The following is a 26,044-nucleotide window of genomic DNA, read 5'->3' as shown; positions in this document are numbered from 1 at the left end:
ATATCAATGGGATCTGAAGTTTTATATGATTATGGATTATCAACAGCTGAAATGCATTGGAAAAAGGTGAGTGCTCACACATAAATCTGTAAAAAATATAACATTGGCAGAACATGTAATAGATAGCCAAAGCTGTAACATTGTAATGCATGTAAACTTTATTTAAGTCTGTAAGTTTTTGTATGCATGGTTTTGTAATTAAACTTTGACATTGTACTTGGAAGAACTGAACATAGTTACCTTTTGCCTACATGTACATTTAATAAAGTAATTAACTGTTAAAATGAATAAAAATTTATGTATGGCCATGTAATTTGAACTTTGCCCATTTTGTGTTAAGCTAGCTATACCTCTAAATCTGAAAATGTTGCTCTTTGAAAGTAGTAACTCCCTGAAAGTAGTAACTCCCTACAAAAGAAAGAAAAATATCGTAAGGACTTAGAAAATGGCATTCACAGCCATGCAAGCTAGTAAAGAGTAAAAATTCTATCTGGAAAAATATTTGACATTTGATTTGGTCATCTTATGGTTGGGGAAGGGGGGAGGCGCCCCTCTGATGATGTCAGCTATGGTGAGACAGCATTTTTTTAAATTATCATGTAGTTAAACTACAAAGATTCAAAGCTCTTTCTTTATTTTCATTAAGTCATTGGCAAAATATGTAATTGTCAGCTTATCTACATTTTAATATTGAGTTGTGACCTGTGTAATACGCACAATAGGAAAACTATCATTTTGACTGCGTGTATCGCAGCGAGATTTTAGTCTGCGAGGTACCAGGTAGTTGAAACTTTTTCTTTACAGGTGTACAGAATTCCATAGATATTGTGTGTACACCCCCCCCCCCCCACCCTCCCCCTTACATGCCACCCGTTCCATTCTGTATTGTTTGAAGTGTTGTGGTTTCTATTGTTAATGCGCTGATATTTACAAGTGTGATAGAGCTTGTATTAAGCTTTCATATTTCCATTTAGTTAAATGAAACAAAACAAAACAAAAAAACTCTTTTGGGGTGCTGATTTGGTATGGCCATATCATGTATCCTAGTGCAGAATGCAGATTGCTATTTTATTGCTTGCTTTTTCAAACTTGTGTGTGTTGAATTCAATAAGATTACAGTTTTAGAGTCAAAGTGTTAATTAGAGGGTTAATCCTAATTAGAATGATAGCAGGATTGTAGGTCAATTGGAGAAAAGTAGGTTAAAATCTACATGTAATATAATATCTTATGAAGATTATACACAAAAACAGCAGCATTAATGTGTTCATTTGTAGATAAAGCAAGTTAGCACTTCTCAGCTGGCTACCTCTCCTCCCACCTACCCTCAACCTATGGGATCCTCTAACCCTTCAAGACAGTCACCGCACATGCAGATAGCTGACTCCTCTGTCCTAGACACAGTAATCATTGATCAAAGCCATTCAACCCTAGACAAGAGTAAGTTTATTCCACTCTCTAAACATTCAATTTGATGTACCATAATGTATTCACAACAATTTTGTATATAACCTATCTATGTATTCATGAAACAGAATACTTCGACTTACCGAGGGAGGGGGGCACTCAGTATATAATGCATAGTGGGTATGTGCCACGGAGGGGACCCCCATTTTTACACTCAAATTTCCATTCCAGGGCATAGCATTTTCATCTTATTGAGAGAAAAGAAGAAAGAAATCCGCTCCAGAGCTTCGCATATTTTTTCGTTACGCCGTTACGGTCGCATTGATCCGCCACAATAAGCTGCAATTTTGGTGAAAAGCGGCCGTTGAGCGCTGCCCGACCATCGCCGGCTAGCTGCATACATGTATGCCCGTTCCGTAGGGATGCACACGCAAGCGACCTGTTCCAAGGACCCCCGTTTTCACAAACATTTGTCGTTCCGAGGACCCTCCTTTTTACAATGAGTCCGCTCCAAGGCCCCCGATTTTTGTCTCGCCCGCGGCACATACCCACTACTTTTTTGGTCGAGTGCTGTGGAATGCTGTCACATGGCCATAAATAAGTACATACACAAACACCCCACAGGACACTTAAGGAGGACTCCAATTAATATTAACTTGGTTTTAGATGGAAATTTTTTTTTTAATAACATCTTGATAGGTGACAGTTTGAACAATATCAGACAACAAAAAGAAAGTAACAAATTTTTAAAAGTTGTAAATATTGTCTATTACTTCAACTTCTTCACTATCCAAGATTACCTTGACTGTTCTCCTGACTTTTCTAACAGTTTGTGGCATTTGCCTTAATTCTGTAGTCATGGAACTTACTATATCACTCACAACCAACTTCTTTAAAAAAGAAAGAAAGAAGGAGAGGACCGATTTTAAAGGACACGTCGAAGAAAAGAAAGAAAATGATAGTAGGCCTAATGAGTTGGCTTTAATAGTCAAATATGACTTGTCGCCATTAATAGCCAACAAACAACAACACTTGACAGCATTTCCTTCCCTTTCGGCAGTTCTTGGACCTCCCCTGCAAGAGATGATCCTGTACTTGTCTCTCTCATAGGGATTTCAAGCGAACCAGGCCTTGGTGTACTTTCTCTAGAAGACGAAGGCTCACTGGTTCCTGATGAGTCAACTGGGCACTAGCATTCTGTTTCCATTCTTGCATTTTGTAATTTTTTTGCGTCACAAAGTCATCTGTTGCATCTTCATCTTTAGAGAGCTTAGTTCTTCTGGTCCTTCCTGAGTGAAATCCGGTGTAGCCGGGGTTGCTTACATGTTCATCCCTTGATTTGCAAATAACACTAGAATGTGTACATACATATACACCCCACATAGTCAAAATAAGTATGCATTACATCCCTCATGACTCAAATAGTTATAAGCATACAAGTTCACCCCAAAGAGACATACACGTATAAATACAGTGGTAATACTGGGCCTGTATTTTATCTGTATGTACATGTATCTCTGGGGTATAATTGTATGTGTTATATGTAATAACTATTTCATGAATTTTGGGGTGAACATGAAGTGTATTTGTTTGTCGATCAGGTGTTTCTCTTTGGTGTGTACTTCTACTTAGCACAATTTTTGTCATTTCAAATTAGCAACTCTTCAGCTTACAATGAAAGGATTAAGTTGTCCATATAAAGTCATACTTTATGTATGCTTGTAAATATTTCATATTTTTACATGTACTACACGCCGATAATGGCTGCCAGAGCTCAAGCTGAAGTTCATTATTTTCTTCCAATGCTCTTTGGTTGCACATCTATATGATATCATAAATTATGATGCACTATACAGCATATCATATTCAATTAAATGTACAGAACAAGAAAGCTCATTTCATAACCTGACTTCTATGAAAATCACTTTAGCAGTTTTTAATATACATTCTGTTATGCAACAGTGGTGCAATTTAGCCCATTCCAAGTTTGTAGTACTGCTTTATTTTTACACTGTCTCTAGCATGTTAACCTCCATTTAATATTCAGCAGGGACAATTCCCTCATCTGACCAGGCTCATTAAATTACAAAAATGAGCATGTTCGGAAGGGAAAGAAATATCCATCATGAAGATTTTTTTATGATTGATAGGGGGAATCGATGTACCAACCTGAAAAAAAGTATATGTATGAAGGATGAGTACAATAACCTAAACAATAAAGGAAAATCACAAGTGTAACTTTAAAATAAGTGAAACATAGAATCAGGCCTGAAACAGGCATGACCTACATGTATTTGTCTCCATTGGTGTGCATTTACCACCATCAAACTTGCAATGGACTGTCAAGCATTGGTGTAACATTTCTTGACCTACTGAACATTGTGATTTGATGACCTAGGTTAGATCATGGAGATTTCCCTGGCAGATTAGTGAGTTCCCTTGTCAGATTCTGGAGAATCAAAAGAAGTTGATATGCTAGACAGGGGGGACGTGCTGTACACTTAATATTACAATTAGTAATTTATTAATTTTATTGTGCTTTATTCCATGGCAGATGAGGGAGGAGCTGGAGTAGATCAAAATTTAGAACCAGAAGACAGACAGGAGATACAGGCCAGAAGTAGGGTTTTGAGAGTTAGAACTGTTGAACCCCAAGATCCTGCACAAGAGTGCCAGAGGAGGTTAAAAGTTGTCACAGAAATAGCTTCCCATTCTTCGTTGGGGGAAGAGGCAAGTGCTCCATCTGCTAACGTAGCACCAACAGAAGAAACATTAGCTCCGATTGAAGATGCAATAAAGGCTGCTCTGGAGGCATCTGCATGTAGAGATCAGCACACCAAAGGTAAGATGATGTGGGGGTGCGGGAAGGGAGTGAGTATGGAGTCATTTAATGCTTTACATGTATATGTACATTAACCTGAAGAATAACATTGAACCCTACTGTTCCATTGCTGTGAATCCTATGACTTAATATGTTTCTGTTAAGGCCTTCTTACTATCACCTCTATTTTTTGTCAGAATCATCTGTTTTATCTTTTTTCTTAAATTGTCTTTGTTTTTCTTTCTGTATCATTCTTGTTCCCATGATATGTCTTAAAAAAGATGAATGAATTGATTTCAATTAATGATGGAGCATCTGAAATCATAAAACTTTTCAACTTGATAAGCATACTGTGACGTCATCTACATACCATTTTGTAAACTTAGCATATCTTGAATGAATTTGTGAATAAGGATAAAGTTGAACAATATTTTGCGGTCGCATTTCATGACATACACAACTATGACAATTACTCGTAACGTTATTCAAATAAGCTTAATTTATCCGTAATGCAGTGGTGCACATGCAATATTCAGAAATGCTCACGATCCTAATTTTTGTGTACAATTTTATAACCAATACGTCTATGGTCTGCTGCCTTGTCTAACAACCAATAGGTTTATATTAGGAGTGGGCTATACATGGGTCAAAAGTACTTAAAATTTTTGTAATTTCAATATGACAACAGTTTTTTTTTATTCCTTGTAATGTATCTCAACATGAAATGACAATATTTTTTGTCTCGGGTCCGAGAAAAAAGTGCCGGGCCAAAATCCAAAATGGCCGCCAAAACCCCCCTAAAATCACAGTTTTAATTGGCCACAACTTTTTTATTTGGTGGTCAATTTCTCGGGTTTTGGTGTCTATTCATATGTTTTGGGAGGCAGGCAATTTGTTTTTCCTATAATTAATACTTTTAAACCATTATTTGTAGAGTAAAAAGGTAATTATACCTACATTTTCCCATTTTTGTAGCCTTTTTTCAGTCAAAAAGTAGGTTTTATCATCCTGGGGTTCTGAGATATTAGATGGTACGAGGTCAACAATAGCAAGCAGCTTCATATAGCTATATTGCTTTTATTCCTTCACTTTGGGTTTTACGGATATTTGTGAAATATATCTTATTAAATAAAAAAAAATGTCAATTATCCATTGGGGCTATACAGTATACAATACACTGTACATACATGCTGCACTGCATAAATGCATTGGCCACCATGACAGATAACAAGGTGTCATAGAAATGAGCTCTCAGGTTTAGAATTAGATGTCTCAGAAATTGAAGATATGTTTTGTCTCAGAAATTGAGGACAGGTTTTGTCAAATACATGTATGCTAATTCAGGGGGTGGAGATAGGTAATTCACACTAGCTATTCTGGGCCCTGTTGCATAAAAATTTACCCTTATGTTAACTTAACTTAATGGTAACTTGCATGCAATCCTTAATTCTGATTGGCTGTTGATCAGCATTACCATGATACTAGTAATTACCTGACCCCATGAACATAAGCCAGTTAGACACAAGAACCAAGTAGAAAAAAAACTCCTAATGAAGAAGATATGGCTAAAAATGTGATGTACATATGGTATATACATGTATGTGATATTTAAGTGCAGTTTACTTTGCTGTTTTCATCATGTACATCTGCTGACAAGGAATCAAATTCACAATCTAATTCTAAACCTTTGAAGCTCATTTCTATGACACTATAGTTTATATACAGGCCTTGTCATATGCCATGGTGGTCAATGCATGGATAAATGCTGTGTAGTATGTACAGTGCATTGTACACTGTATAGCACCTATGGATAAATGACATTTTTTTTTATTTAATAAGATATATTTCACAAATATCCGTAACACCCAAAGTGGAGGAATAAAAGCAATATAGCTACATGAAGCTACTTGCTATTGTTGACCTCGTACCATCTAATATCCCAGAACCCCAGGATGATAAAACCTATCTTTTGGCTGGAAAAAAAGGGGAAATTTATGTATAATTACCTTTTACCTCTACAAATAATGGTTTAAAAGTACTAATTATAGGAAAACAAATTGCCTGCCCCCCAAAACATATGAATAGACACCAAAACCAGAGAAATTGACCACCAAATAAAAAAGTTGTGGCCAAAACTGATTTTGGGGGGTTTTGGCGGCCATTTTGGATTTTGGCCCGGCACACTTTTCTCGGACCCAAGACAAAAAATATTGTCATTTCATGTTGAGATAAGGTAAAAGGAACACACAAAAAATGTTCCCACAGTAAAACCAAAAATCACCCATTTATAGCCCACTCCTATTTATATTAATATTTGGTCTTTGTGCTAATAGGCCTTATTAATAAATTCCGCAGGTTAAAGTACATGCTCCAACAATTGTACATGATACAAGTATATGCATTTTACTATATATTTATTGGTGTTGACAAATTGAGGTGTTGAGACCAATTCTTTATGATTTTAGTGTGGAAGCATAAATCCAGTGACCCAGCCACTTAGCAATATTAGTTAGTTGGAATGGAGGGAAAAGTATTGATGAGTAAGGTAGACCCATGTGGCATGTGTGGAAAGAGAGAAAAAGCAAATTCGGTGTGGTGTGAGAAATGTGGGAAGTGGATACATGGGAGATGCACACGGAGGTGAAAAGAGTGACCCAAAGATTGGCAAAGGATTTTGTATGTGAAAGATGTGAGAAAGTAGTTGGAGGGGTGGTGGAACAGATGGAAAAGTTGTGTGATGGGGTGGAGTCAGTGAAGGAGTTTACGTACCTTGGGGACAAGGTAAGTGTGGATGGTGGGTGTGAAGCAGCTGTGACAGCTAGAGCAAGGTTTGGGTGGGGTAAGTTCAGGGAATGTGGAGAGCTGCTATATGGGAAAAGATTTCCTTAGGGGATGAAAGGAATGGTGTATAAGAGTTGTGTAAGATCAGTGATCTTATATGGGAGTGAGACATGGTGTTTGAACGAGAATGAGATTGGGATCTTAAGGAGGGCGGAGAGAGCAATGGTGGGAGTGATGTGTGGGGTGAAGTCGATGGACAGAAAGAAGACTGAGGACTTGATGAAGATGTTAGGGTTGGAAGAAGAGCTGGACCAGTTGGCAAAGGCGAAGTGGGTGCGTTGGTATGGGCATGTGCTGAGGAGGGATGATGGGCATGTGTTGAGAAGGGCTCTTGAGTTTGAGATGAGCGGACCGAGAAAGAGAGGAAGGCCAAAGAAGACGTGGAAGATGCAAGTGGAGAACAGGAAGAAGGTCGGGATGGGAATACGGGATGCACTAAACCGTGTAAAAGTGGAGGGAGGGGATGAGGGCAGTTGCCACCAGCTTGAGGTAAATCCGGCCACCCTGGACTACTACTTTTATTAGCATCAAGTGTGTTAATCTTCCAACATTATTTTAATTTGATATTGCAAACCCCTTGTGATAAACTATAAAATAAGATAATTATGCTTTTATAAACTATGCAGTAGATATATAGACATAAATTTGCATTTATCAATTTGACTAGGTTGCCATGATGACAGGAACAAATCATTTAAGAGAAGGTGTAAGAGAAAACGGGAAGAGGATGATAGCACTGTGTCTGATAGTGATGAAGACGAGTCAGATGTTTCACTGTACCAGCCTGAGACCAATGGTTCATCGGACTCACATACGTCAGAGGAATCACATTGGGATGACAGGGAAACTGATCATGAGACAGATAATCCACGAAAGAGAGTACTGAAAAAACATAAAAGTATCACATCCAACCTCACCGCTACTCTGCCAAGAGTTCAGCATAATGAAAGTGGATATCAAGACCAGTGGACAGATAATCAGAACAGTCTTGTAGACCTTCAAACTGAAGAAGATGATGAGGATGATAGTGAAAGTGAGCCTGACGAAGATGACATCATCAGAGATACACGTGTGAAATCAATATATGTAAAAATGGTGAAAAAATCATCCACTACATCTGCAGGTGCAAAGAAAAAATCAGATAGAGTATATAACTCTACTCATGCTTGCCCATTCTGTTGTAAAATGGTAACAAACTTTTCTCAGCACCTGCGTGGAAAGAAGCATCAAAGAGAACCTGAAATCATGGAACTAATGAACTTACAGGAGTCAAAAAATGATGACCAAACTACCCAAGATGTCAAACAAGAGAAGAGAAAGAAGCTCCTCTCAATTCTCAGAAACAGAGGTGACAACATGCACAATGTTAAAGTCTTGAAAAAACAAAAAGGGGAACTGCTGTTGTCACGGAGAATGAATGAAAGTCCTTTTACCAAGGAAGACTATGGGCCGTGCCCTTCTTGCTTAGAATGGTTGAAATGCAGTGTTATTTCACGGCATCAGAGATCATGTCCAGCAAAGCAAAACAACTCTCAGTTTCTCACAAAAGGAAGCCTGCTGCTTCAAAGTAACATTATATCCGGAAGAATCTCTGGAAATCCAAGCCTTACTCTGAAAAAAGAAGTACTCCCAATGATGAAGCATGATCAAGTAGGAAAAGTGGTCAGGGAGGATGCACTCATCATTGCAATCGGCAATGACTACATGAAGCGTAACGTTGGGAATCGACTGATGCGGAAGCATTATGCTTCTGCTGTGATGCGGCTAATGGCAAGGCTGTTAATCAATTTGAGATCACTTGCCACACCATTCTCAGGTGTGAAACTGGAGGATTATCTTGTTCCTCAACATTTCAGTCATGTGGCTGAAGCCACAATAAAAACATGCCAGCCAGATGATGCAGATGAGGAAAACCTAAAAGCTCCCTCACATGCCCTGAAATTGGGGACTGACTTAAAGAGAGTTACATCGATCATTCTTGCCAATGCAATCAAGAAGGGAGATAATTCAAGAAGAAGAGCAGCAAAAGACTTTTTGACACTTATGTCAATAGAGTGGTCAACTAAGCTAGAAAGGGTGCTGTTGCAAGAACGAAAGAACAAGAAAAAACAGCCTTTGCCTCTACCCAAGGATGTGGAACGGTTTGCAGTCTTCCTGAAGGAAGAAGCATTGAGTGCTGATCTGAAGGATTACTCATACACAAACTTCCGCAAAAATGCAATCATTGCTCTGACCAACCTCATATGTTACAACAGACGGAGACCTGGAGAGGTGCAAGCACTATCGTAAGTCATTATTTCATATTTCTTTAATATTTAAAGCCCCTCAAATGGTGTTTCAACCCCCCAAAATGTGACAGCAAATCAAAATCTTGTGAAGTATGTTATGAATACATGACTATGTCATTTTACACTCACTTCTGCAAAGAATATCAAAACAAAATGTCTTTTATTGATTGAAACAAAAAATTGTAGTATTGATAGACATTCTCTGTACATTATCCAGAGCATCTCAGAAAAAAAAACAGAGATGCTCTGTACAATCAATTTCAATTTTGCTATTTGGTACCTAACCAGTTTAGAGCAACATTCTCATAAATGCCAAAAGGATAAAATCATCTTTGATACAGTTTTTACATTGTTTCTTCAGAAACTTACCAATAACTTTACATGGATACTCATGTAAGTAACCTGTAACTTCCATGCAAAAGTATAAGTGCAATGTAGCTGAAATTCATAATGACATCATCAAATCATACTCCAACTTTTAATTGTAATTACTTGTAGCATCTATACTGCAATTAGGTGATAATGCATTTAATGCACAAATTATCACAAATAGTGTGGTATGTTTTAGAATAAGCATGGAATCTGTTGCTTTTCTACATAAGCTGTATAAATTTGTTTAACCCTAAAATGGCCGGGGGGGGGGGTTGAATCAACCCCCCTTCAACGTTTTCTGCAGTCATTCCAACGCGCGAGTTGAGTTTTCTCATGTTATTCATGATATGATTATTTTTACTTTAACCAGCTGAAATCAATTGATATTAGCATAATTATGCTTCAAAAAGGTTGTGCAATAAATCTGGTGAAAAAAACAAAGAAAAACAAAAGGTTGAAAAACATAGAAATACGTAAGAAATTCATAAAACAATAAAATACATTAGAAACTGATTTCCAAACCAAAGTTTTTTTCAATTGCGATTGTTAAGAATGCTACAAAGAATATTTTTGCCAAGAATTAGTATTCTAGGAGCTTTATTTAGTGAATTAGAGCAAAACAAATGATTTATGCATAAATTAGCATAATATCTCATTTTTTGGAAAATGTTACCATATGGCCTTGTAGATTACATCGCACACTACCAGCATGCAAATTTGTGCGGCGCTCGTGCGATCTGCGGCCGAGATCTCAGGCGGGGTTGAATCAAACCTCCCCCCCGCCACAGAACAGCCAAGAAAGCCCGGCCTAGTTAGGGTTAAAAGAAAACAAAAGTAAAAAAATGTATTCACATTTCTCTCAGCATTGGATTTGAATTCGTAACCTTATATTTTCTTTTATATTTTTTTAAAAAGGTTGGCTGACTACAGTGCGAGAAAAACGGGCGTAGATGAAGTTGGTAGGGAGGTCCTTGGCAAGATTACCAAGTTTGAACAGTACCTCATTGAGGCCCAAGATGTAATCATGATCAGAGGCAAGGTAAGAATGTTCACTATATTCCATCAGCATCCTGAAAGTAAAGTATTCTTGTGATTGAACAGATTCAACAAATGGTAAACTCACATGATCTATAAAGAGAATTAACTTTTTCTAGAAAGTTAGTTTACTATGTATGTAGAAAAATCATACATCAGTCTTTTGGGGGTAAAAATGAATGAATAGTACTATACAAGTATACAAGGTATCACTTAGTTTAAAAAATAAGTACATACACGTACACCCCACAGAGACACTTGCACATTGAGTAGGGGAAGGCAGGGTAAGATGAGCCATTTTTTTTTCATGTTAGAACTTATATGATTCATAATCTTGTAGAAATAAGTACCTTGCCTTAAAATTTAATTCTTTGGAAATGTTTTTTGACCTAACATTCTAACCGAACAGTCATTGTCACCTTTGATAAATAAAGATAGCTCAACTTTCCCCACCCATTGGCTAAGTTGGGCCACCTTCTTGGGTAAGTTGAGCCACAAAAACTATGTACAAAAGGTATGGGGCAAGAACTAGCATGGATTTTGTCTCACTTGCATAGCAGAGTGAGGCTTTAGGCGTCGCTTTTCCGACGGCGGCGGTGTCAACATCAAATCTTTACCAAAGGTTAAGTGTTTGAAAAGACAGCATGACTTAGAAAGTATAGCCTGATTTTCATGTCACATGGCCAAGGTCAAAGGTCATTTAGGGTCAATGAACTTAGACCATGTTGGGGGAATCGGCATTCGAAAAGTTTTTGAAAAGTCATCATAACTTCAAAAATATATGGACCTAGTTCATGAAACTTGGACATAAGGTTAATCAAGTATCACTTAACATCCTGCATGAGTTTCATGTCACATGATCAAGATCAAGGGTCATTTAGGGTCAATGAACTTTGTCCAAATTGGGTATCTGTTGAATTACCATCATAACTTTGAAAGTTTATGGATCTGATTCATGAAACTTGAACATCCTGCATGAGTTTCATGTGACATGACCAAGGTCTTGAAAGGTTTTGAAAAATACATCCTTTTTACGTGTTTTTTTGGTCGCGCATGGTATCCACTCGTCAAAGACGTCAATGTTGGTGCCTCCCCCCCCTCGGCATGAATAAATAATACTTAAATGTAAGTACATACAAGTATACCCCACGGAGACATACACATAAATTTGTAATACTATCAGGTATTATATTTATTTGTATGTATCTCTGGGGTATACTTGTATGTGTACTTATGTGATTACTATGTTAGGAATTGTTTGGTGTACATTTATCCTCTATTTTTTTGTTTAATTTATTCTGGGTGTACTTTTTTTTTCAAATTTAAGTACCATTATGGATCTTACTCAGAAGCCCTGCTTTTTTCCCCTTTTTTTATTATTATTATGATTATTATTATAAGTTTATGGACCTAGTTCATGAAACTTGGACATAAGGGAATTAAGTATCACTAATCATCCTGCATGGGTTTCCAGGTCACATGATCAAGGTCAAAGGTCATCTAGGGTCAATGAACTTTGAATATGCTCGCCTTTTTTTGTTGAAATGTCATTTATGAATTATATGGACCTAGTAATTATGAAACATATTTTCCATATTCTGAAAATGCACCCCTTTACAAGTATTGGCATGTGAAACCCTACCCTTAACAAGTATTGGAAACAAAACGATACTATTGTCAAGTATTCCCCGAATTGAACTCCTTAACAAGTTCAGCGATGTTTCAATGATATGTCACGGACGTCAATCGTTGGTTTTACCTTTACCTATAGATATCATTGGGTTTAGTACAGCCCAACTTTCGCAAATCGTACTCTAAACACATACTGTTGACTCCTTGGGCGAAAAGTACATCCTTTATAAACATTTAAGTCTTTATTTCTTTTACCCTTGCAAATTTGACCCTGAACAAGTAGCTTTCCTAGCGAAATAAATACCCTTTTTTCGTTATTTTAATGTTTTTGACAACCTTATTACGATACATACATAACGTGCCCAAAAAGACATCATTTTTACATGTTTTTTTATGGTCGCGCATAGTGTACACTCGTCAAAGACGTCAATGTTGGTCCCCCCCCCCCCTCTGCATAAATGACAAATACTTACATTAAAGTACATACAAGTATACCCCACGGAGACATACACATAAATTTGTAATACTATCAGGTATTATATTTATTTGTATGTATCTCTGGGGTATACTTGTATGTGTACTTATGTGATTACTATGTTAGGAATTGTTTGGTGTACATTTATCCTTTATTTTTTTGTTTCATTTATTCTGGGTGTACTTTTTTTTTCCAAATTTAAGTACCATTATGGGTCTTACTCAGAAGCCCTGCTTTTTCCCCTTTTTTATTATTGTTATGATTATTATTATAAGTTTATGGACCTAGTTCATGAAACTTGGACATAAGGGTAATTAAGTATCACTAATCATCCTGCATGGGTTTCCAGGTCACATGATCAAGGTCAAAGGTCATCTAGGGTCAATGAACTTTGAATATGCTCGCCTTTGTTTTGAAATGTCATTTATGAATTATATGGACCTAGTTTATGAAACATATTTTCCATGTTCTGAAAAGTGCCCCTTAACAATTAGTATATGTATGTGAAACCCTACCCTTAACAAGTATTGGAAACAAAACGATACTATTGGCAAGTATTCCCCAAATTGAACTCCTTAACAAGTTCAGCGATGTTTCAATGATATGTCACGGACGTCAATCGTTGGTTTTACCTTTACCTATATCATTGGGTTTAGTACAGCCCAACTGGCGCAAATCGTACTCTAAACACATACTGTTGACTCCTTGGGCGAAAAGTACATCCTTTATAAACATTTAAGTCTTTATTTCTTTTACCCTTGCAAATTTGACCCTGAACATGTAGCTTTCCTAGCGAAATAAATACCCTTTTTTCGTTATTTTAATGTTTTTGACAACCTTATTACGATACATACATAACGTGCCCTAAAAGACATAATTTTTACATGTTTTTTTATGGTCGCGCATAGTATCCGCTCGTCAAAGAAGTCAATGTAAGTGCCCCCCCCCCCTGGCATAAATGACAAATACTTACAAGTAAGTACATACAAGTATACCCCACAGAGACATACACATAAATTTGTAATACTATCAGGTAATATATTTATTTGTATGTATCTGTGGGGTATACTTGTATGTGTACTTATGTGATTACTATGTTAGGAATTGTTTGGTGTACATTTATCCTCTATTTTTTTGTTTAATTTATTCTGGGTGTACTTTTTTTTTCAAATTTAAGTACCATTATGAATCTTACTCAGAAGCCCTGCTTTTTTCCCCTTTTTTATTATTATTATGATTATTATTATAAGTTTATGGACCTAGTTTATGAAACTTGGACATAAGGGAATTAAGTATCACTAATCATCCTGCATGGGTTTCCAGGTCACATGATCAAGGTCAAATGTCATCTAGGGTCAATGAACTTTGAATATGCTCGCCTTTTTTTGTTGAAATGTCATTTATGAATTATATGGACCTAGTTTATGAAACATATTTTCCATATTCTGAAAATGCACCCCTTTACAAGTATTGGCATGTGAAACCCTACCCTTAACAAGTATTGGAAACAAAACGATACTATTGTCAAGTATTCCCCGAATTGAACTCCTTAACAAGTTCAGCGATGTTTCAATGATATGTCACGGACGTCAATCGTTGGTTTTACCTTTACCTATATCATTGGGTTTAGTACAGCCCAACTGGCGCAAATCGTACTCTAAACACATACTGTTGACTCCTTGGGCGAAAAGTACATCCTTTATAAACATTTAAGTCTTTATTTCTTTTACCCTTGCAAATTTGACCCTGAACATGTAGCTTTCCTAGCGAAATAAATACCCTTTTTTCGTTATTTTAATGTTTTTGACAACCTTATTACGATACATACATAACGTGCCCTAAAAGACATAATTTTTACATGTTTTTTTATGGTCGCGCATAGTATACACTCGTCAAAGACGTCAATGTTGGTCCCCCCCCCCCCTCTGCATAAATGACAAATACTTACATTAAAGTACATACAAGTATACCCCACGGAGACATACACATAAATTTGTAATGCTATCAGGTATTATATTTATTTGTATGTATCTCTGGGGTATACTTGTATGTGTACTTATGTGATTACTATGTTAGGAATTGTTTGGTGTACATTTATCCTTTATTTTTTTGTTTAATCTATTCTGGGTGTACTTTTTTTCCAAATTTAAGTACCATTATGGGTCTTACTCAGAAGCCCTGCTTTTTCCCCTTTTTTATTATTGTTATGATTATTATTATAAGTTTATGGACCTAGTTCATGAAACTTGGACATAAGGGTAATTAAGTATCACTCTAATTATCCTGCATGGGTTTCCAGGTCACATGATCAAGGTCAAAGGTCATCTAGGGTCAATGAACTTTCAATATGCTTGCCTTTGTTTTGAAATGTCATTTATGAATTATATGAACCTAGTTTATGAAACATATTTTCCATGTTCTGAAAAGTGCCCCTTAACAATTAAGTATATGTATGTGAAACCCTACCCTTAACAAGTATTGGAAACAAAATGATACTATTGGCAAGTATTCCCCGAATTGAACTCCTTAACAAGTTCAGCAATGTTTCAATGATATGTCACAGACGTCAATCGTTGGTTTTACCTTTACCTATATCATTGGGTTTAGTACAGCCCAACTGGCGCAAATCGTACTCTAAACACATAGTGTTGACTCCTGGGGCAAAAAGTACATCCTTTATAAACATTGAAGTCTTGATTTTTTATACCCTTGCAAATTTGACCCTAAATATGTATCTTTCCTAGCAGAATAAATACCCTTTTTCATTATTTTAGTGTTTTTGACAACCTTATTACATTACATACGTAACATGCCCTATCTTGAATAAGACATCCTTTTTACATGTTTTTTGGTCGCGCATGGTATCCACTCGTCCAAGACGTCAATATAAGTGCCTCCCCCTCCCCAAACCCCCCGGGGATAAATGACAAATACTTATACATGTAAGTACATACAAGTATACCCCACAGAGACATACGCATACATTTGTAATAATATCAGGTATTATATTTATTTGTATGTATCTGTGGGGTATACTTGTATGTGTACTTATGTGATTACTATTTGAGGAATTGTTTTTTGTACATTTATCTTTTATTTTTTTCTAATTTAAGTACCATTATGGGTCTTATAAGCCCTGCTTTTTCCCCCTTTTGTTATTATTATTATTAGATGTCATGATAACTTCAGAAGTTTATGAACCTAGTTCATGAAACTTGTGCATAAGGGTAATTAAGTTATCCTGCATCGCTTTCCAGGTCACATGATCAAGGTCAAAGGTCATTTAGGGTCAATGAACTTTGAATATGCTCGGCTTTTTTTTAATGTCATTTATGAATTATACGGACCAAGTTTATGAAACGTATTTTCCATATTCTGAAAATGCACCCCTTTACAAGTATTGGCATGTGAAACCCTACCCTTAACAAGTATTGGAAACAAAACGATACTATTGGCAAGCATTCCCCAAATTGAACTCCTTAACAAGTTCAGCAATGTTTCAATGATATGTCACAGACGTCGGTCGTTGGTTTTACCTTTACCTATATCATTGGGTTTACAGCCCAACTGGCGCAAATCGTACTCTAAACACGTAGTGTTGACTCCTTGGGCGAAAAGTACATCCTTTATAAACATTTAAGTCTTGATTTCTTATACCCTTGCAAATTTGACCCTTAACATGTAGCTTTCCTAGCGAAATAAATACCCTTTTTTCATTATTTTAATGTTTTTGACAACCTTATTACGTTACGTACGTAACGTGCACTATCTTGAAAAAGACATCCTTTTTACATGTTTTTTTGGTCGCGCATGGTATCCACTCGTCAAAGACGTCAATGTTGGTGCCTCCCCCCCCCCTCGGCATAAATAAATAATACTTAAATGTAAGTACATACAAGTATACCCCACGGAGACATACACATAAATTTGTAATACTATCAGGTATTACATTTATTTGTATGTATCTGTGGGGTATACTTGTATGTGTACTTATGTGATTACTATGTTAGCTCTTTAAGTCGCTCTTAACTTACGAACAGCTTTATGAAACAGCCCCCTGGGCTTGGAAATGATGTTTTAGATTTTCAAATGCAAAATGGGGTGAAATACCGCAGTTGGCAATCTGAACTGCGGTAAATTCTCAAACGGGGGTTTGACGTAATGGAACATTTTAGTCTTGATTTTTATACCCTCGTAAATTTGACCCTATACACATAGCTTTCCTAGCGAAATAAATACCCTTTTTGTCTCACCTGCATAGCAGAGTTAGACTATAGGCGCCGCTTTTCCGACGGCGGCGGCGTCAACACCAAATCTTAACCTGAGGTTAAGTTTTTGAAATGACAGCATAACTTAGAAAGTATATGGACCTAGTTCATGAAACTTATACATAAGGTTAATCAAGTATCACTGAACATCCAGCATGAGTTTCACGTCACATGACCAAGGTCAATGGTCATTTAGGGTCAATGAACTTTGGCCGAATTGGGGGTATCTGTAGATTTACCATCATAACTTTAAAAGTTTATGGATCTGATTCATGAAACTTGGACATAATAGTAATCAAGTATTACTGAACATCCTATGCAAGTTTCAGGTCACATGATCAAGGTCAAAGGTCATTTAGGGTCAATGAACTTTGGTCAAATTGGGGTATTTGTTGAATTACCGCCATAACTTTGAAAGTGTGTTGGTCTAGTTCATAAAACTTGGACATAAGATTAATGAAGTATCACTGAACATCCTTTGCGAATTTTAGGTCACATGACCAAGGTCAAAGGTCAATGAATTCTGGCCATAATGGGGGTATCTGTTGAATTACCATCATTACTTGGAAAGTTGATGGATCTTTCTCTTGAAACTTGGACATAAGAGTAATCAAGTATCACTGAACATCCTGTGTGAGTTTCAGGTCACATGATCAAGGTCAATGAACTTTGGCCACGTTGGGGGTATTTGTTGAATTACCATCATATCTCTATAAGTGTATGGGTCTATAGTTCATAAAACGTGGAAATAAGAGTAACCAAGTATCACTTAACATCTTGTGCGAGTTATAGTAGTTTTCAAAATCAGCACTGCTGCTATATTGAATCGCGTGATGCAGGTGAGACGGCCAGAGGCATTCCACTTGTTTCAATATTTTAGTGTTTTTGACACCCTTATTTGTATTTTTTGGTTGCGCAGGGTATCCACTCGTCAATGTAAGTGCCCCCCCCCCCTGGCATAAATGACAAATACTTACAAGTAAGTACATACAAGTATACCCCATGGAGACATACACATAAATTTGTAATACTATCAGGTATTATATTTATTTGTATGTATCTCTGGGGTATACTTGTATGTGTACTTATGTGATTACTATGTTAGGAATTGTTTGGTGTACATTTATCCTTTTTTTTTTAAATTCAGGGTGTACTTTTATTTTTTTTAATTTAAGTACCAAAGCCCTGCTTTTTCCCTTAATTTTTATTATTATTATGATGATTATTATTATTATTATTAGATGTCATGATAACTTGTGAAGTTTATGGACCTAGTTCATGAAACTTGGACATAAGGGTAATTAAGTATCACTGATCATCCTGCATTGGTTTCCAGGTCATATGATCAAGGTCAAAGGTCATTTAGGGTCATTGATCTTTGAATATGCTCGCCTTTTTTCGAAATGTCATTTATGAATTATATGGGTAAAAAGTGCTTTTTTACTGAAATTTGTATTATTCCCTCTGAATATGAAGTCTTTGCTTCAGTGTTGAAAGCAATGTGGTGGGGTTAGGGGTTATACAACTTGTCACACCCCAATATCTGACACATTCCTTATTGGCTGGGGGGGGGGGGTGATGGCTCAACTTACCCTGCCTTTTCCTATACAGAAAATACTGATTCGTATGTAAGTACAAACAAGTATACCCCACAGAGACATACATGTATACACATAAATTTGTAATACTATCTGGTAATAAATCTATTTGTATTTACATGTATCTGTGGGCTATACTTGTATGTGTACCTATATGACAGCTATTTTGAATATATCATTTTTTTAATTAAGCACCATTATGTGTCTTTATTATAAGTCCTGCTTTTTTCCCCTTTTTTTTAATTTTTTTTTTTACATTTCTCTTTATTTGAGTTTTTGCACCTTCTGCCTATTGTAATGACCATAATTTATATGTTTTGTTCTTGTGGTATAGCATGGCAAGTTTGTACCGCTTCTCATCAGTGAACATGTTCGCCCGATCTTAGCATTCTTAACAGGAAACCATGTAAGGTCTGTGGCAGGAATACCTACATCAAACAACTATGTGTTCGCAAATTGTGGTAAATATCACTTTTAGAATAAAACTTCAGAGAAATGGGTCTGTTTTTACTGTGTACATAAATTGGAACCATGACTGTTCTTTCATTAATTGTGACAAAATTTGCCGTTTAACATTTGTGTCCAAAATTGTCCATACTTATTTTTCGTTAAAAGTAGCTAGAGTGATCCTGACAATCATTAGGGAATGTGTTGTCCTACATTTTTCTTCATATGTCCATTATGTGAAGTTCCCAACTAAATATTTAAGGACCATCTTTTTCATATAGCTGCTGGCGTCATCAGAGGAGGGTTTGCCATTGCAAAAATGGCTGCTGAGGCGGGACTGCAATTACCAGAGAGAATGAGAGCTACAAATTGCCGCAAATTCATGGCTACCATGATTCAGGTAGATAATAAACAGAAAGAAACTAAAACCAAATATAAACTGACTATGATTAGGATTGTTAGGTCAAATGTCACATTAATTTGATAAAAAATATTAATAGCTAGTGCTAAGATCTATCCTCAATGGTGCTCTGTTTAATGTAAAAAGATTGTATTTTGTAACTATTTGAGTTCTATCCTGTCTCAAGCTACAAATAAACTCTTGTGCTATATGTAACATTTTTTTTACAAATTGAATTGCAGTAATCAGGCCATGGTCTGGTAAGAGACAATAAAAACATATTTCCTGATCCTGACCTTATTCACAGGGACTAGATGTAACACCACAGCAACAGCGCTGGATAATCGACCATCTTGGGCATACCCTTGATGTTCACCACATACACTACAGAGCAACATCTGACCTTCTGGAGAGGATTGACATTGCAAAGCTTTTGCTGATGATGGACTTCGGAAAGATTGCTGACTTCAAAGGGCAGAAAATACAGGATATACAACTAGATGGTAAGTTTGCAGCCTTGCATTGCAACAGCATTTTTATTCAGAATCATTCAGGCTTCAAAGTTCAAAATTGCTGAAAATGCATTTATTTGTGCCGATTACCCAAAGTAATTGTATAAAGGATAATGGGGGGGGGGGGTCGGTGATGTCATAATGTCCTTGCCCTCTTATAGTTTGTCATTATATTTCAATCTTCGATCCAAGTCTTGGTCTTTTAGCATTCACTTTATGCTTTATATGACATATAGATAATGTATGGAAGGTTCTGACCCAACTTGTCTTTTTTGTCTGCCTCTTATTTTTTTATTTTTTATTTTTTTTTGCAAATCCAAAGTGGTACTAGTCTGAAATACACTGTACATGAAATTTAAAAAAATGTGGTTTGCTCTGTGGAAAAAAGGTGATTGGTGGATTTTCAAGTAAATATCACAATGTGATTCCCACATAGATGTGGAAAGGTGAAAGAAATTTAAGAAATATGCATATAAAAGATGAAAACAATATGAATAAAGTGAACTTTTTATATTTCATTTCACATGAATATCTCAACTTACGAAAGCATCTTTGTACAAAATTGACCATTAGCATAATGTCCGTCTAGTGAAAGATGAATTATAATGCAAATGCATGAATTAAAATTTGATTTGCATATATTATGAAGATGTTAGAATTGTCTACCAAAATTCACAATATTGTTGCATCAATGTGTGCTAAATTGTAAGGCAAATGGACATTGCACAGCCATAAGTAGGAGGGTTCATTTATGTATTATAGTTTTAGGTATTTGAACAATGCCATTGATTATTTTAGATACTAGGGCATCTATAATACCAGTGTATATTTTTACAGTATGGATATGCACTTGGCAGCTAGATCAACTTATTTAATGTGTTTCTTAATTTGATTATGTTATAATTTGTTTCTTATCATTCATTCATCATTGTATATTGTATTTCTGTTTGTAGAGTTGTACGATAAGACAGGCATTGATGAAAACACATGTACAGCAAATGAGACAGGAGTTGATGAGAACACATATACTGTAGATGAGACAGGAGGTGATCAAGAGGAGGAATTCATCCCTGACTTAATGCAATTGGAGGAAACATTGGATGGTGATGTGCCAGTGTGTAAGTACTTCATATTTTGTACAAGGATATTTTTTGTTGATTATAGACAGACACTTTTACCTCGGCAAATAACCGGCACGTTTTATGCAAACATGTATATGAACTGGGGAGCGTTTCATTAACATTTTTGTCCAACAAGTTGTCAGATCTGACAACTTTCCTTGATTTTGATTGGCTGAGAAGCACTGTTACTATAGTAACTGTCGGATAAAGTAGGACTTGTCAGATAGAACGTCTGACAAGTCCTTTCACGAGATGCTCCCCTAATAGCTAAATTGTGACAACCTCAAAGCTTTTTACGATCAATTTTTTTCTCGCCTTTACCCCGTTACGTAAATTTAATTTGAATTAACCCAAACTTTCGCGAAATATCTGCCGCGCAAATTTTTTTTACCTCACCTTTGATGAATTTTTACTTTCAAGTCTCGCACAAATTTTGAGACCAAATTTGTGACGCCCTGGTACGTGGTTACAACATTACGCAACATGTAAGTGCATGTGATGTCAGACCAAAAATTGCTCATAAACGTGATTTCATGTACAATCTAATGCAAATTGTGTATTTAGCCAAAATTAATAAATGTATCATTTCTACTTTTACTGATTAAACTTAATTAATTTTGCCTTGTTTATGATCAGAATTACGTCTGAAACGATTTCCAATGAAAAAACAATAAAAAAACAAAAATTTAAAAACAAAGAAAATACATAATAAATCGGTCTCGGTACCAGAATGTTTTTTATTCACAATTGTTTAGGAATGCTGTAAAGAATATTTTCACCCAAAAATAATATTCTAGGGGCTTTATTTAGTGAATCAGAGCCAAAAGTATGATTTCATGAATAAATTAGCATAATTAGTTCATATAAAATAAAAATATATGAATTCAGTGAAATTTACCATTGCAACTGCGTAGATGACGTCATTCTCTACCATCATGCAAATTTTCGTTGCGATCGCGCAATCCGCTGCCGAGATCTTAAGATCGATCCCCCCTCGAATGGCAATACCCTGGGAGATTAAGGAGATTAAGATATTTCATCCTAAATATTGTTTTTCCGTACTGTTTTCTTCTAGTATACCATTTGTGAAACTGAATTGATTGAATAAGTCTAGGATCCTTTGACTTCCTTTCTCCTTTTCAGCTGTAGAAAGAATACAGAGAAAGAGGAAAGCGACAACAAGGCATAACTGGAGTACTGAAGAGATCAACGAAGTGAATAAACTTTTCAAGTCTTTCCTAGACAGTGACAAAACTCCAGGAGAGAAGGCAGTTGCAGCTGCTATGCGTAAAAGCAAACAGAATGGTGGTTCCATATGGAAATTAAAGCTAAAAAACATTAAGTCTAAAGTAAGCTGGATCCGACTACATGTCAATAAGAAATACCATTAAGAGAGTGGGGGAGCTAGGTTCTTCACAGGATTTTTCAGATTTGAAAATAATTTGTTTGCATTCCAGATGTTGGTAAGTCTTACTAAAAGGTCATTTCCACAGTTAAGGGTGTCATTTTGGTCTCGCTCACCAGCAATGAAAGCGAGACTTAATTAGCGGGATCCATATGTCCGTCCGTCACAAACCTACCCAGAAGGAAAGGCCAGTTAGACCAGTATTTGTTTTTACTGGTTTCCAGTAGATTTTTACTGGTTTCCACTATATTTTTACTGGGCCAGTTGATTTTTAACTGGACCAGTAAAAATCAACTGGAGACAAGTTCCAACAACTGCATTCCAGTCGAAGCAATTATAGTAATACCAGTTAAATTGTTCTTCATCAAACTGATGAAGATTAAAGTTTACGTCCATGCAAGGCTCTTAAGGCCTGGTCACACCGCCCGAGCGTTGTTGGAGCGGTTGTGGAGCGGAGAGAAAAAATCATCACCGCTCGCTACTGTTCACCATTTTCAATTTCGATTGTTTTTATTTTGTTTTCGATTTTTCCCCCAATTTTGTGAGCGAAATTCGACCCTCTCTCCCAACCGCTCCAAAAACGCTTCGGCGGTGTGACCAGGCCTTTATATCAAGTGTTAATCCATCCCAGTCATTTCAAAATGAAGTTTCAATACAATTCTGTTGCGTGCCCTCGCACATCGCAAAATTTCTTGTTATATTCATATGTGGGCGAGACACAAAATCGCTTTTGCCTTGTTTTCTAATTCAAAATATTTCAATTCATTTCAAAATAAGTATTCATGAAACTTTACAATAGAATTATCTGTTACCAGAATTGTCATAAGGAGCAAGGATACTACCGATTTCAGTTTGTGCAGACTTTGTTGTCACTATTCAGTGTTGAAAAATAAAATTGTATACTTATAGTGAGGCAATTACTTTTATAATGGGAGTGAACTGTACTTGTATGCAAACAAAGGAAATTCTAGTCTCCAGAATCTGGTATACTAGTAAGTGTGGTTTCCAAAGCCTACCACAAATATTTTCAATCCAATCTGTTTTTGCGTTACTGTTTTATGAATTTGTGATATACTTTATAGTTCTAGGTCCTTTCTATTTCATTGTTTTATGATGTTTATTGTTTTATGACTTGTCTTTTGTATTAAAAACAAAAAAATTGAGGGGCCTTACAGCCATATACATGGAGTTTATTTAGGCTTAGGGCTTAGAGCTTTTACCTTCAGTAAGAATAATTTTTCACATAACTTGGTGCAAAGTTTCAGGCAGGAATTTTAAGTTCATATTGATTCTCATGTTAAAACTCCAATGTAGAGTAGAACTTACACATAGCATTACCTAGAATGTTGCCCCAGCAATCATGCAAAGGGTGCCAGATACTTTAAATATGTCCATCAGGAAAAAAAAACATTTAATTTTCATGATGAGTTAAACTCTGTAGCCATGTTCACAAGTGCTGTTAGAAAACATTTAAGTCAATCTGAACACAAGAGAGGTTGAGTATTCGGAAGAACCAGGAATTTCCACAAGTACTCTTTATAAAACCCCTCAAAAAGTTCTGCAACTCACTTTTGAGGGATGAAATGGGTTTTTTTTTACTGAAGTATAAAAGATGAAACTGGTATCATTGGAAAGCTTAATCATTCATTTTTACAATGATGTGCCATCTGCTGTGATAATGTCATCGTGAAACATGCAGATATCCTGAACGTAGAGAAAAAATCAGAAGTTAAATGTTGCAAAATGCATTGTTTTTTTAAAACAAGAGTCTCCATTTGATACCATGCAGGTGACAGTGAATGCACTCAGCCCATATCCCAGACAATTGGAAATTCGCTATTGGAAACAACAAATTTTGCAACATTTCATTTTTTACATTGCTGCATATTTATCATGTCTGTACATTTCATAACATTAGCATTACAAATGACACATGATTGTAAAGAGGAATAATTATGCTTTCCAATGATACCACTTTTACACATGGTGATGGCACACTAAGAAATTTATTAGCACTCAAACTTGAGTTGCAGAACTTTTTTGAGGGGTTTATACGAAAAAAATCAAAGTATGAATAATGATTACACTGTTTTAGAGAACATTACAACACTTTCAGCCTGACCATCCTTTAGCACTTGGAAGGTTTTATTTCACAAAATGGATTTAAGTAAAATCCTGATAAAACTTAATTCTTTTATAGACCTGTAAATCCAACGGTATATTTAATTTTCATATACATTTTTGTTCCATCTCTGTTTAAAAAAAAGATAGGCTGATAGGGTAGTTAATCGACTCTTCCAAAAACTCAACTTCCTCCTTAAGGTTACATATTGCTTCATTCAAATCTATTCTAGTCATCTGATTTGTCCTTATAAATTAATAGTTCAATATGCATGCAGACAGATACTTAGGATAATTTAAGTAGATAAATCAGCAATCATTTCAGTAACTTTCATAGCTTGTTAAGTATTTTGTTCAATATCAAATGTCATTGGGGATAATTGGTAACTTATCTCCTTAATCTGTCATCATTTATTTGTTAAAGTCCATTTCCGCATAACAATCAGAGGTACTAATTGATATATTTTTTGTTTGCATTTATTTCAAAATAATGATATAAAATTGTGTGTATGAATACTATATACAAAATAATTCTTAATATAAGCAGAGTCATAATACATAACGAATACAAAATAAGGATGTGAGCATAAACTTTTCTCTTTAAATACACATACTATACAAATTTCAATGTTTATGAGTGAGATTGTTCCGAATATTACATGAGCGTGCAAATTGAAGGAATCTATTCAATGGCGCAAAGCAGAGTTGAATAGACTGCTTTAACTTGCACTGAATGTAATGTTCGAACAGTCGCACAAATGACAAAACATTGAATGAACAACTTTTAGACATAATCTTGACCCCAAAACCAAAAAAAAGTATTAGGCCTATGAAAGAACAAGTATCAATCTACTCTTATCCTTTTATTTCGCTAAACATTATATCATCTGTATATGGTGTAGGCCTATGTAGCACAGAGATGCCTGTACGTGCATGCAGTTATTGTTTAGGCGCAGGCTATGATACACGCATTAGTGTGGGAGCAATCACACTTGTTCAAGCGTGCAATAGTTGACTATTGCATGGTCATGTTTTGGCGTGCTACAGCTGATTCCTCTGAATGTCATGTGATGCACCAATCTGCAGTCAAGGATTTATCTACTGATATATGTTGTATAATGGTGATTCTAACGAACCGGTATGTGTTGAACGCAGGAGACTGCCATCGTGAGCAGTTCGGCTTGAAATGACAGTGGCCTCAAAAAATGGTGTCCAATTATATTTTTTTAAGCTCACTGTATCATGTAATTCTTACATAATTTGAATTTCTGTGTGTGCAAAATACAATAAAAACTTCATTCTA

The 26,044-nt window shown here is 35.9% G+C and overlaps 1 protein-coding gene across 1 annotated transcript; it reads left to right on the top strand.

Moving 5' to 3' along the window:
• LOC135156624 (uncharacterized) lies at nt 1-26,044 on the top strand. The gene is made up of 10 exons (XM_064109393.1): nt 1-66; nt 1,276-1,438; nt 3,960-4,247; nt 7,735-9,352; nt 10,643-10,766; nt 19,070-19,196; nt 19,464-19,582; nt 19,890-20,085; nt 21,048-21,212; nt 22,359-26,044. The coding sequence occupies exons 1-10, from the start codon at nt 7-9 to the stop codon at nt 22,604-22,606; spliced, it is 3,108 nt and encodes a 1,035-aa protein (XP_063965463.1). The 5' UTR covers nt 1-6; the 3' UTR covers nt 22,607-26,044.

This window comes from Lytechinus pictus, chromosome 14, assembly GCF_037042905.1.
Source record: "Lytechinus pictus isolate F3 Inbred chromosome 14, Lp3.0, whole genome shotgun sequence".
NCBI lineage: Eukaryota > Metazoa > Echinodermata > Echinoidea > Temnopleuroida > Toxopneustidae > Lytechinus > Lytechinus pictus.
This window is presented reverse-complemented; position numbering and strand designations above follow the sequence as displayed.

Bases quoted from the DNA above. Each gene is read 5' to 3' on its own strand.
- LOC135156624 (XM_064109393.1), top strand. From the start codon at position 7: ATGGGATCTGAAGTTTTATATGATTATGGATTATCAACAGCTGAAATG. The intron at 9,353-10,642 runs GTAAGTCATTAT...TTTTTTAAAAAG, and splicing joins GGAGAGGTGCAAGCACTATC to GTTGGCTGACTACAGTGCGA. The intron at 20,086-21,047 runs GTAAGTTTGCAG...TTCTGTTTGTAG, and splicing joins ACAGGATATACAACTAGATG to AGTTGTACGATAAGACAGGC.